The sequence below is a fragment of the Drosophila innubila genome, chromosome X (assembly GCF_004354385.1).
Source record: "Drosophila innubila isolate TH190305 chromosome X, UK_Dinn_1.0, whole genome shotgun sequence".
NCBI classification, from domain to species: domain Eukaryota; kingdom Metazoa; phylum Arthropoda; class Insecta; order Diptera; family Drosophilidae; genus Drosophila; species Drosophila innubila.
The window spans coordinates 36,135,161-36,149,761 of NC_047626.1; the positions used below are offsets into that span (position 1 = coordinate 36,135,161).

A 14,601-nucleotide genomic window follows, 5' to 3' on the forward strand; every position below is an offset into this window, starting at 1 on the left:
ATGGAAACGGACGTTTCCGCGGCACTCGAAGAGTCAGGGGTAGTAACAGCTATCGCGGTGGAAATAGCTATCGAGGTAGACAAAACTGCTGAAATAACGGAAATAACAATAACCAAAACGGCCAAGGAACTTATGTTCGAGTTACTCAGACTAACACGGAAAACCAGCGGAACCCTTAAGATATGCACCAAGAAAAGCCAAAGTACAAACCATAATCTTAAGCCTCAGTATCTTTATTAAAATAAAAAATGAAAAAACTGGCTAAACATTTACATTACTGTTAGATACTGGTGCAAATATATATCTATATTAAAAGAAAATGTTGATACATTTCACAATATTCATTCCAACATATCAACACAGATATCAGGTATTGGTAAAGGTTCTATTTTCTCTAAAGGTTTAACATTCATAGAATTATCTACTGGAAAATAGGTCATTCCTCACGACTTTCACATAGTTCCAATACCTAGCGATGGTATTATTGGTATGGATTTCTTCAAAAAGTATAATTGCCAATTAGATTGCACACAAACATGTGATTCTCTTCGGTCTAATAATCTAAATTATCCAATACTTTTTCCAATAATTCACACTTGTGACAATAATGCCACAATACTTCCATCACGTTCCGAAGTAGTCCGTCAAATTAAAATTTCCACACTGGAAAACAATATTCTAATTCCTAATCAAGAAATGGATAAAGGAACCTTTGTAGCAAATACAATTTCCGATAATCAACAAACGTTTGTCCGAATACTGAATATCACAAATTCAGTAAAAATTATAAACCTTAATGATATTAAAATTGAAAAGCTCAGTGGCTAAGAAATGGTGAATGACATTAGCAAAGATCGCCAAGAAACGGTGATGAAAAAATTAACAAAGAGCTTTCCAGAACTATTTAAAAACCAATTAAAAGATCTCTGCACCAAGTACACAGGCATATTTGGACTAGAGACCGAATCAATTACGACAAGTATTTTTTATAGGCAAGAACTAAGACTAAAATATACTGAGCCAGTTTACATAAAGAATTCCTCTTACATATAAAGAAGAAGTTAATAAACAAGTCGAAAAACTCATTTCAGACAAAATAGTTGAACCGTCCGTATCAGAATATAACAGCCCAATACTACTTGTTCCAAAAAAAGGACTACCAGGCTCAAATACCAAAAGATGGCGATTGGTTATAGACTATCGTTAAATAAATAAAAAATTACTTTCCGATATATTTCCGTTACCAAGGATAGACGACATTCTTGACCAATTAGGTCGAGCAAAATATTTTTCATGTTTGGACTTAATGTCCGGTTTTCACCAAATAGAGCTAAAAGAACACTCTAGAAATATCACGTCTTTTTCAGCGAGCAATGACTCTTATCGCTTCACGCGATTGCCATATGGTTTAAAATAGCGCTAAATTCTTTTCAAAGAATGATGATAATAGCTTTCTCTGGATTAGACCCTTCACAAGCATTCTTGTATATGGATGACTTAATAGTCATCGGCTGTTCCGAAAATCACATGGTCAAAAACTTAACAAACGTCTTTGATTTGTGTAGGAAACACAACCTTAAACTACATCCAGAAAAATGCACATTTTTCATGCATGAAGTGACTTTTCTAGGTCACAAATGTACAGATCAAGGTATTTTCCCAGACTATAAAAAATATGATGTCATTAATAAATACTCTGTCCCTACGGACGCCGATAGCGATAGGAGATTCGTTGCATTTTGCAATTATAGCAGACGTTTTATAAAAAACTTTGCAGATTATTCACGTCACATAACAAGATTATGTAAAAAGAATGTAAAGTTTGAATGGTCCAATGAGTGTCAAAAAGCATTCGATTATTTAAAAAAAGCTCTTATAAAGCCTACTCTATTAAAATATCCAGATTTTAATAAGGAATTTTGCGTTATAACAGATGCCAGTAAACAAGCCTGCGGAGCAGTTCTAACACAAACCTATGGAGATAAACAATTGCCCGTAGCATATGCCTCCCGTTCATTTACAAAAGGAGAAAGCAATAAAAATACAACCGAACAAGAGTTAGCAGCAATTCACTGGGCAATAACATATTTTCGACCATATATATATGGCCAACATTTTACAATTAAAACAGATCATAGACCATTGACATATTTGTTCTCAATGGCAAACCCAAGTTCAAAATTAACTCGTATGAGACTGGACCTAGAAGAATACGAATTCACAGTTGAATTTCTTCAGGGAAAAGATAATTTTGTAGCCGATGCGTTATCAAGAATAACCATTGATGAATTAACAACAATGAATAAACATGTCTTAAAAGTCACTACAAGACAACAAAGTATACAGAACAATTCCTGCGCAGGAACAAAAAAGGAAACCTTGTTTGGCAAGATCCTAATAATGCTTCAAAGCCCAACTTATATGAAGTCATCAAGAATGACGATGTACGAAAAGTAGTGGCCTTACACATAACTAATATAATATGTTTGCTAAAACATGGAAATAAAGTTATTGCAAGAATATATGTTAGCGATCCGCACACCAATGGAACTCTTGACTAAGGTCCAGAGCTCGCAAATAACAGTCAACTATTTCAAAGTGTCCGTAAACAACCGTTCGTCTACGAACACTATGAGAATGGGGACTGAGCAAACACACTCAAAAGTGTTTCGCTCAACAACTGTTTCTCTCAGAAACGACACTTTTTTTGTCTGTGTGACTTGCTTGTGCTTAAGTTTCGCTTCAGTCGTATTTTCATATGATTTGGCGAAAGATGCAAATGCATAGATAAGCAATGGGTCGTGAAGAAAATAAAAAAGTGTACCTACTTTTCAACCTTCAGAAGATTAATTCCTCTATGGAAAAAAGCGAAATAATCATCAAAACACTTGGTATGATTCAATTATATGAATCGCATACCGGCCGTTATATTTTGGAACGTATAGCAGAAATTTTACAAGAATACGAAACAGATAAAAAAAAACGTATTTAGTTATGTACTACTTTCCCAGCACCGAATTATTGTTCTGGTCAATAATAATAATAATAAATATCAAAATTTAATATTTTTATCAGCATAACTTCAGACAATGGCAAAAACATGATCAAAGCCATTGAAATCATGAATGATGAAGCGTCAGAGCAATCCCTTTTTGAAGGTGATAGCAGCAGCGACGATCTCATGGAAAAGCTAGATTCCATAAAAGTATCAAATGTACATATTGTGCGATGCGCTGTACATACACTTCAATTATGCGTTTACGATGTAAACAAGAACAGTGAAGTAAGCGAAAATATTAGTTCTTGCCGTAAAATGTGCAAAACATTGCGTTCAGGAACCAATAGGTGAGTAAAAATATTAAATAAGAAAATATAAATAAGTTTTCAAGAATATATAAAAAATCAATACCATTTTACTATTCATTTCAACTTGCACAGACGATTACTAATGGAGCACAATAAGCTTATTCCAACACTTGATGTGGCCACAAGATGGAAATCAACCTATATCATGTTGAACAATTTGTTGGAGCTGAGAGAGTTCCTTGCTGCGGAATCGATTCCAACAACGACCATCGACTGGAACTGGATCAAACTTTATGTTGATGCATTTAAGGACACATTCGAGGCAACTGTAAGGTTACAGCATGAGCAACTGGTTTATAGCGACATTTTCATTTTGTGGATGGAACTTAGACTTAAGTGCGAAAACAGCCAAAATGAGATAGCACAAATGTTGTTCGCTCAGCTTAAGGAGAGGGAAGGTAAGCTATTAGAAAATGAAGCCTTTTAACCAACAACCAAAAACAGTTGGCAAAACAAAATTTAAAACAAACTGCATTCCGCATTTACCAACTAAAGCAAGTAAGTAAGCAATAACTAAGTCAGTTTGGTTGAAGAGTCCCGTCTACTATTGTTGTGTGTTGTTTTTAGTAAGTGTATTTTGGATATTAATTTGTGTCTGTCAAAACCTAATAAAATTCATAAACGTCAATCCTTAGATCATAAATAATGTTTATAACAATTCTAAAAATCCTTCGTAATAATAGAATTTGGCATCGCAATCTGGAGAAGAAGAGACAAGTCGCTCAGAAGATCAAACATCTGTGGCTCTGAGGGACAATCGCTCTTCGCTGCATATTTGGATGGAGTTCAATCGGTGTCCCAAGCCCAAGCTGAGCCAATTAAATACAAGTTGTCAAAATTATATACTGACATTGAAAACTTTGATGTTGCAAATGGCCGTTTGCCGTTAAATGTCAATATATTGGAATTAATAAAAATTTAAAATTTAAATCTCCGCTTATGGCAGATCTTGCACATGTGATACTTGCTACCCCGGCCACTCAAGTGTCCGTGGAAAGGGCATTCTCCGCCCTGCACTTCATTTTAAATGAAACGCGCGGCTGTTTAAGTGCAGAAAATTTAAATTCTTTGTTAATGGTTAAGCTGAATACAAAATAAATTACATACATTCCAACGAACACAATATACCCTTTTACTTATTTTTTAAGTAACGGGTATAAAAAAATCTATGTTTCATGCAATGCTTGTATTTTCTTCCTTTCCTACAAAACAATTATGCACATGAATGGATCAGGCATCTTCTTTTCTCTTTCTGGCATACAGCAAGAAAAAACACTTTTTGGAGACACTTATCGCGCAGTGGTCTTTTAAAAACAGTTTTGCATTGAACGCTCACTTAAAAGTGTCCCCACTGAGTTGTTATGCAGAGACCGATTCGTTTGTTCGGTTGAGCCGAACACTCGGACCGAGGAGCGCAATCAAAATAAAAAAAGTGTTTCGCTCAGAGAGAGATCGTGTGTGCTGTTTTTGTTTCTGTTTTGTCATTGTACAGACTGCGTAGCTCACATCGGTTAACGGTTATTTGCGAGCTCTGCTTAGGTCAGTTCTTCCAAAGGCTTGAAATGCAAGCCGGTATCATGAAATCCGCCAACTCAAAGTGGCACCGAGCGAAAAGATTTTTGAATTAGTTTCAAAAGATACTTTAACAAAAATGGGCAATAAGATATTAAAATCATTAGCGCAGTAGCGCTACTCAAGCCGGCGACCCTAATTAATAATGAAAAAAGGCAAGAAGCAATACTGTCTACATTTCATGACGATCCCATACAAGGTGGTCATACAGGTATAACTAAAACCCTAGCAAAAATCAAAAGACACTACTATTGGAAAAACCATAAATGACCATGCCATAAATGACTAACATCAAAAGCGTTGATCCATACAAAGACCCCAATGACCATTACTGAAACACCAATAAGTGCCTTTGACAGCGTGATAGTGGATACTATAGGTCCGCTACCTAAATCTGAAAATAACAACGAATACGCAATTACATTGATATGCGATTTAACGAAATATCTTGTAGCTATTCCAATACCAAACAAAAATGCTAATACTGTTTCGAAAGCAATATTCGAATCTTTTATACTGAAGTTTGGTCCAATGAAGACGTTCATTTCGGACATGGGAACTGAATATAAAAATTCCATAATTATCGATTTGTGCAAAAACCTAAAAATAGACAATATAACGTCTACAGCACACCACCACCAAACAGTTGGAACAGTCGAAAGAAGTCATAGGTTCATATATAACTTTTGATAAAACAGATTGGGATGTATGACTTCAATATTTTGTTTACTGTTTCAACACGACCCCCTCTATGGCACATGATTATTGTCCATATGAGTTAGTCTTCGGCAAACAAAGCAATTTGCCAGCATATTTTAATACAATAGATAACATTAATCCATTAGAACAGGCTTACAAAAGAGCCAGAATAATGTTAGAACAACATAACTAAGAATAAAAAATATTATGATAGGAAAGAAATAAATTTTGAATTAAAAATAGGAGATAAGGTTCTGTTAAGAAATGAAACAGGCCATAAGCTAGAACCAGTATATTAAGGCCCATATACAGTAGAAGCAATAGAAGCTAAGGAAAATATTTTAATTTAAAATGACAAAAATAAGACACAAAACGTACATAAGGGTAGGTTAAAAATTTTTTAATTTTAATTTTTAATAATTGAAAAATTTCATGGAAAAGGTGATCACCTCATAATAAAATAAAAATAATAATAAAAATCTAAAAATTAATTATTTCAAAAAAAATGTTATATATATATATATATATAAATATATATATATATAGATATTTTTTTTTTATAATCAATTACTTTATAAAACGTTTTTAAAAATCAAACATGGACAAAATTTAAACAGTAAAAAAACAATTAAAAAAAATGAAATACAAATTTTAGACCATTATTACACATAATTATATATAAAAAAAATTGTTTTTAATAATCGATTAATTTTAATAAATTCGGAGCGCTTAAAAGAAAGACGTCTGCACGGTCCGAAGGTTTGTTGTTGAGTTTTTGGCAGTGACACAAGAAACCGAATAAAAAATTAAATGTATAATTTGGTTCAACTATTTTAATTTGTCCGAATCATGATACAATTATATAGGGTAGCGACAGCAGTAAATGTATTAGAGCGCAAGCAAAATACGACAATAAGAAATTGTGTGCGTGAGAGCGAGACAAAACATTTCAGAGCCTGCTAAGTAGTCTGCTTACATACTGAACAATATATGATAGCAAAAATGAGAGCGCTTTCTGTGCTGTCGCTACCTAATATAATTGAATCATGGTCCGAATGTATCAGTTAATTTTCAAGTAAGTGCCTGCCTAGACTGTAAGCGAAACGACAGTAAAATGAAAAACTTCATATAGTAACGTAGTTATAGAGCTAGACGCACGTACCAATACAAACATAACTCAACAACCGGAACCACAGCCAGATACAATTCATAACATAAACACTTCTCAGGAAGCTCAAATTCAAAACACAACAATTAAGAGACAGAACGGTTCACACGCAGATCATATAAGCCAAATGTAAACAAAAAATATCTTGATAAGAGCCGCAGCAGCCGATTCAACTTATAAACAAATAATTTGCATCGACAGCATAATTTTCCCAACATATGCGCCTCGCGACAATGGTCACGTAGGCCGCAGCCGAAAATCAATTGCAAACATAACTTTTGAGGTTTCTTTATTCATTACGATCGAGGATCGAGTCTTAATTTATTCTTAAGCTCACGAAGAACACTCTGAATAAAAACTTATCTGCACTTAAATGCGTTTGTGTTTTTTTGTTCTAATTTAAAATTCGGTACTTAGCGAAAACAAGTGCCAAGTAAGTATATATAGGAAAACATTGAAAAATTTGTTTAATTTGTTGTTTCAAATTTTGTTCAAGCTTCTCGCTCCGTTCCGCAGCGTTTTGGCATTGCGTTGCGTTATAAATATTAATATTTCAACACTTCGAGCTGACGTATTGATATTAGGCTTTAATCCTATCTGCGTTTTTAATAATGAACAAAAATGGAGGAGAAAGAGAACAAAAAAAAAAAAAGCGAGCCAAATAAGTGCACAACAAAAAAGGGTTGTCTTGATGATTTTGCAAAAATGGAAAGATTAAATGAAGAGCGCAGATATGGATTAACCCATTAAAAGGAAGAAGCCAGGTTTGCAACAATAAAAGTTCTTTTTAATGATAAATTTGATATAAATTAAATATATACAATATGCATGAAAATCTATAGAATTGGTTTAAAAGGGCACAACAACAGCTCAGGGTCGCTTAAATACGTATGTATATCGATAGGAATAATACTAATATTCTGTATACACGAATAACATAACCATAACAAACAGCTGTTTGTTTGTTGAGGAAAAATGGCAATTATTATGTTTTCATTTCATCTTAAAGTCCCGAACGGAATGTAAGATCCTAGGGACAGGGTATCATACGGTCGAGTGCGCTCGACTGATCCTCTTGTTTTATATTTCATATATAAATGAACTTGAATATCTTGATATTTACGATTACGTAAGTTAATCCACACAGACATTGACCAATAATATACAAGTATAGAGTGAGTCAATTTGTATGGCGTAAAAAAAAAATAGCGGTTATAAAAATCGTGATCTACGATAACTTCTAAGAAGAATTGCCCAAGAAGACAAGGGTCTAAAATCTATCAAGCCTGTTCCGGTTTTCACTTTCAGCAAGATTTTGTTCGTTGAGGAATAATGGCAATTATTATGTTTTCATAATGAAATAAAAGACAAAAACTAATTTTATGAGATTTTTAAAGCGGAAAATGTTAAGTTTTTTTTTACAATGATAATAAGCAGATACTTATTATATATATTTGTGAGAAATCGGAAATATAAGTAATTAAAATTAGAGAATTTGGCATTTGGAATACAAATGGGACGAAAATCTTAGTGCACAATTGGTGTGTGAGTGGAACGGGTTTCTCGGAAAATTACCCGATCTTCAAGAGATATAAATTCCCAGATGTGTCAATGCAACTGAAGACGAACCGCCAGAAATTCATGGGTTTGCTGACGCATCAGAATTAGCTTACGCACCAGTAGTGTACGCAAAAACATCGAAAGGAGTAATAATATTAGCGAGCAAAACTAAAGTAAATCCAATAAAGAACAGAAAAACACTTCCAAAACTAGAACTTTCTGCAGCTCATTTGTTAGCAAGTCTCTTAGAAAAAATTAGAACAACAATAGAAAAAAGCACATCAATACATGCGTGGAGTGATTCAACAATAACTTTATGTTGGATTAAGAACAACAAAAGTAAGGATAGATTTGTGAGAGGTGAGAGGAAAAAAGTAGCTCTTTTGGGTAACTAACGCGAATAATTGAATATATTTTATTATTTACAAAATATTGTCAAAGAAAACTTACATCAAGAAAATTAGGAAAAGAAGAAATAGACGAAGCAGTGAATATTATTTTTAAAATACATTAACGGTCTGAGTTTGCCCAGGAGATCTGCGACTTGCAGAACGACCGAAATGTAAGCGCAAAAAGCAAGTTAGCTTCACTATATCTATATCTTCACTATACCTAGATGACAAGGGTATTCTAAGAGTAGGAGGTAGACTAAAATATGCCGACATAAGCTATAACCAGAAGCATCCAATTATTTTAATCAAGTCGCACTTAACGAATATCATTATAAGCAAAGTGCACAAGGAAACGTTACATGGGGGAAACAAAGTAATGGAAGCACTGATACGTAGGCAATATTAAGTATTTGGGTTAAAAAATTCAATTAAAAAACTAAATCGGTTGTGTGTGAAATACGAATCGAGCAATAAGCAAAAATATTATCGATATCATGTAATGAAAATGTTTATGTATAATTTATGTATATACAAATATACAATTTGATTAAAATATAATTGTGTAAATATATATAAATATGTATTTTTGCATGGCAAAAATCAGCAGAAACTGATAGCTATTCATGAAATTGCATGAGAGAGATATAGCGATAATTTTGCAGCACTACTTTTGCATCTTTGCCAAGCACTGAAAGCTGCAAAATAATTATTTTAATTATTTATATTTCCGATTCCTTACACATATATATAATAAGTATCTGCTTATTATCGTTGTAAAAAAAACTTAGCATTTCCGCTTTAAGAATCTCATAAAATTAGACATTGTCTTTTATTTTAAGTTTCGCGCGCACTGCAGCAGCCTTTGGCAGGCTCGAATCTGTTTCGTAAGAGGGAGAGAGTGAGAGAGGAAAATGGGTGCTGCCAGATTGCAGGCTGAGCGAAGTTGTACTTTGTGGCTACTCTTGACACACTCTACATCGATTGCAAGCGATTACGATTACGACTTGCGATTTACCAATTTATCAATTTCTAGTTAATTTTAAATAAGTTTAATATAATACCGAGTGATGTATTAGTTCAGTGGGGCATTAATAACGTAGTCTGCAGTGATAAACACAGTGATTTAAGAAAACCGAAAGTTGTTCTGTGCTCGACTGTAGCCGCACCTCACCGCGAGCGAAGCGAACAGGGGCGGAGCCCCCTTTTTTTTCTTAAGTACTCAGGGAACATTAGGTAAGGTTTCTTAGCTTACATTTTGGCGATTTCTGACAAAACGGCTCTAGCGATTTTTTTTAAATACGTTTTTGGTAAATGACACATAAATTTTGGCTGAGGGGTTTGCAAGATATAACCTGTTTACTGAATACAAAAAAAAAAACTCTACACGAGGTAAAAGTCTAGTGACGAAAGCAATTTCTAGCCCCAAAATTTCTGATATCCAATTTTGTGAAGAACAAAATTCAGTTTAATCTAAAAATTTAATTTAAACAATTATATTTTAATCTAATTGTATATTTGTATATACATAAATTATACATCTTCCACGCCTCCTTCTGCCTGTTACATACATTCTGCCAAATGCAATATACCCCTTTTTGCCCATTTTCACTGGGCTAAGGGTATAAAAATATTTTATTGTTCCGTTGCGCAACATATTACTATTATGACCCGTTTGCCAACACTAATTTTCTCTCTGGTGTTAGTTAGTCTGTTGTAGATTTCTCGTATCCCACAAGCCAATTTTTATGAAACCTTTCCTGTGGTCCTCGAACTTATTTTAGCTTGAATTTGGAACTTTGCTAAATATCCAATATATTGATCGTGATATTTATTGCAATAAATATAATAAATTCATTAGATTTCGATTTGGTAAAGAAGCCATAAAATGGACAGATAACAGAAAAGTTGTAAGACCCCCAACTTATCTGTATCTCCAAATCAGTGGTGTCCAAAAGTATGATGAAGTAGACTATAAAATACTTTTTCGTAGCACATGTGATAGAAAATAATTGTTTAGCCTACTTTGGACACCACTGCTCTAAATTCATCATAAATCGCCCTCTTTTTGGATTTTTCTGAGATAGGCCCTCGTTAGCACACCATTATTGGATGCATGCACCCAATTAAATAATTATTCTTAAAAAATAATCATCCCAAGGAAAACAAGTTTGGCATTCGGCACTTAGCATATGTGTCGAATGCCAAACTTTGATTTTTTTAATAGTATTTTTTTTTAAGAATAATTCATGTACTATGTTAAATTTTGTTCGGCAGAATTGGATATAAAAAATTTTGGGGCATGGAAATGCTTTCGTCATTAGACTTTTCCCTTATAAGGAGGTTATATTAGTATTCTAGAACACTAGGAAGGAATAAAACTGTCGCTTACATTCTAAAGCCCACTCCTCCATGTTGTCGATTGCGCCACGAATGCGTTGCAGATCTCTATCGCAAAGCTCTGGGTCATAGGCTCGGTTATTATAAGAATCTTTAGATCTTTGGGTACTGCTCATCAGTTGAGTGGCGGTGCTATTTGTTATGGCTATATGTTCCGCAGCCAGGGCAAAGAACTGATGGGCCAAACTACTTTGCATTGATTTCGAGTGACCGGTTAGCAGGTCCTTAGCGTTATTCGAGTGTGCAGTTGCAAGGAGTAGGAGCAACGCAGCCAGTGGCAACGCAAGCTGATTAGGCTGCGCCATAATCCTTGTAAGATTTTTGATTGCTTCTGAATGTAGTAATAATCACTGAGTAGGTTGAAACACGTTCGACGGATTAACTGCTTCAATTGCTAACTAACTGTAAAATCAATGGACACAATAGCTTTTATAGGCTAAAGTGGCCACTTGAGGTGGCGACAGCATCGACGCTGACGTTGCTCTCTTGCCGCCGATGACCCACCGCTGGACGCCCGATTATTTATAAATTTTTTACACATACATATAGATAATGGCCCTGGTTAGCGTTGATAGCTGATAACAAACTTTATAATCAACTTCTTATCTAATTTTTTTTGGCAGCCTAGTCGTTTGGGTTGGACTCTAGATCGGATTGCCTGGGATTTAGAGCGCAGCTGTTGTAAATTATATCAAAGTCAACTGTGCTTTAAAAATGTACTGATAAGCCATTACGATTTATAACTAAACGCTCTATTAATCAAACTATGGGAAAATCCAAAATTAATATTTTTGAACTTCGAATACTGCAGTTAAGGTGAGTAACTCATTCACAGTTTTGTTAAGAGTGTGGATAAATCAGTTTGATAACAGTTTTATTTTATCAAAATATAGTAAACACATTTAACCAAGGCATAAGTGAAGTTGTATCCATATCAATGCTTTAAACATAACGCATTGTATGGCTGTCATGCATATGGGCATTTCCGCAGCAATGTCAACCGCAGCCAAATCCTTAAATTTTTTACAAAAGAGTGTCATCTTGCAAAATTTCCTTCCAGAAACATTTTTACATTTTATTTACTTAAACAATTTACACATTAAATTATTCAGGAAGAGCATACCGACTGCATCTATGAATAAATCCAGTTTTTCCTAATTATACCCGTTACTTAAAAAATAAGTAAAAGGGTATATTGTGTTTGTTGGAATGTATGTAACAGAAAGAATGTATGGAATGTATGTAACAGACCCTATAAAGTATATATATTCATGATCAGCATCAACAGCCGAGTCGGTATAGCCATGTGTGTCTGTCTGTCAGGCCGTGTGAGCTCCTAGATCTCAGAGGCTATAAGAGATAAACTTTCACACACAGATTTCTATAGACCCTGCGCAGGTCGTTTGCTTTCAATGCTTGACACGCCCCCTTCCGGCCCCGCAAATTGTCTGTTCGTCTGTAAAAACAAAAGGATCTCAGAGAATAAAAGAGATGGAGTAACCAAATTTGGCACACAGATTTCAATATATCCCACGCAGCTTGTTTCAAAGTTAAGCCACGCCACCCTCTGCCCCGCAAATTGCGAAAAACCACCACACCCACTGCTTTTAGGAAAATACGTTTTTTTTTTAAAAATTTGTATATTACCTATTAGCTCACTTAACCGCAGAAAGATCGGACAAGTAGAACGGCAGTAATAGCTAACCAAAGTTGTTAATAATTAATTCAATACAATCACTCAAAAGTATGCAAAAATTTGTATTAGGTAGTTATTTCTATAAAGTACTTTAATATATATTAAAATAAGTGACGAAAGCAGCACGAAGGGTGCGAAGGCGACTAGCAATATATACAGCTAAGTTGAAAAATTTGCTACGACTGTCCGATTAGATCAAGTTATATACCGATCGAAAGGTTTAGTCCTTACTTACTTACCTGCATTATGAGATACGGGGGTGTAAGTGGGAGGGGAAAAATTTAAATGATTGGGGTCTTTTGGTAGATTTGTTTATTTTTTAAAAATTTTAATTGAAAATACGCGTCGATTGATACCTCGATTACCCAAATACGATAACTGGTTCAAAAAATAAATAAATTTGAAATTTTTAGTGGACTTCTCAAAATGAGATGAACAAATTTTTTGTCTGTTTGTTTGTTTGTCTGTTTGCATCAAAGCGATAAATTGTGACGAACAAAATTCAGTTTAATATAAAAGTTTTAAATAAAAAATGCCACCTGCTCGCGTCGCTCGCGAAATTGCAACGTGATAAAGAGGAGGTTGAAGACACAATCGGCGCGTTGACAACAAAAAATTAGGTTGAGCTCGTGTTCATTCTTTTGCTTTGTGTTGACAAACTTTATGTACAGATTGGAGGTAGCAACACTTCGCTCGCCATCCGATTTATTTAATGTTGTCTGTTATTTCAAGTGTGCAGTCTATAAAAAACAATAACTAATAATAAAATGAAATAATTAAAAGTTTTTGTTACCTTAAGAAAATCACCCTTCAATGTTTTGTAAATGGCATCGCAGCTATCTTGTATAATTAATTAAATGGAGGGTACCGACATTTTAAACAAGAAGCTTAAGCTGTGATGCTATCCCCAGTGGCCAAATAACGAAGAGTCACAGTGAGCCGCTCTGCGGCAGATATAGATTTTCGGAGACTTGTGCCCGCTTTTTGAATGAAAGGCTTCACACGTTCAAGCAAAAAATCAAAATCGTCTGGGCTCATTCGGACAAAGTCCTTAAAACGATCAGGACTATTCGATTGAAATATTGTCTCAAATGATCGGAAAAAACCACTTTCGTCTCGATCCAAATAGAGTTCTTGAACCCACATTGCTCGCTTGCGTTTGTTTAGCTCTTGCTCTTCCTCGTCCTCAAGAGCTAAAACCAAAATCACTGCTGCCGCTATTTTGCTCTTCTTCGCTGTTGCCATTGTTCTGATTTTATCGTAAGGTAAACAAATTGCATATGAATTAGTTGTAAAATACATATGCATAAGTACTTACCACTTTTTTACTTTTCTCAATTATTAAAACAACACAATATCGATTAAAATCAGTTTCGATACATTCACAAGTTCGACGTCAACGAAAAATGCTAAGCAACGTGAATGTCAACGAATGTGGATATCAACTGGTGTAAATTACTCTCAACTTCAATATCAACGCGTTGGCATCTTGCGCGTTGCTCAACTCGAAAATTAGTTGGCAACCCGGTTTTTTTGTCAGTTCTATCAACTAATGTAAACACAACAAATGCGTTGACGTTGGATATCAATTGTTGATATAGCTAGAATTGACGCTGCATTAACTAGTGTAAATGCACAATTACTGTTCTAATTCAATAATTGGAACATTTGTTAATTAGGACAAATTGGTGTTTCGGACTTTCAATTTGTATCTATAAAATATTCTGTTACACGGGCTCCACACAAAATTA

General features: G+C 34.4%; 1 protein-coding gene and 1 long non-coding RNA gene across 2 annotated transcripts in view; both read right to left on the reverse strand.

The window, feature by feature from the left end:
- The window catches only part of LOC117788706 (nose resistant to fluoxetine protein 6), a 32,673-nt gene extending 21,106 nt beyond the window's left edge, over window positions 1–11,567 (reverse strand). The window contains exon 1 of the mRNA XM_034627551.1: window positions 11,147–11,567. Coding sequence (XP_034483442.1) covers window positions 11,147–11,459 — 313 coding nt within the window. The 5' untranslated portion in view covers window positions 11,460–11,567. The remainder of the gene's footprint in view (window positions 1–11,146) is intronic.
- A 2,445-nt stretch (window positions 11,568–14,012) lies between these two features.
- LOC117793757 lies at window positions 14,013–14,374 on the reverse strand. The gene is made up of 2 exons (XR_004618309.1): window positions 14,169–14,374; window positions 14,013–14,099 (listed from the first exon to the last, which is right to left on the reverse strand). It is a non-coding gene; the product is annotated as an uncharacterized LOC117793757 (long non-coding RNA).
- Between the last annotated feature and the right edge of the window lie 227 nt (window positions 14,375–14,601).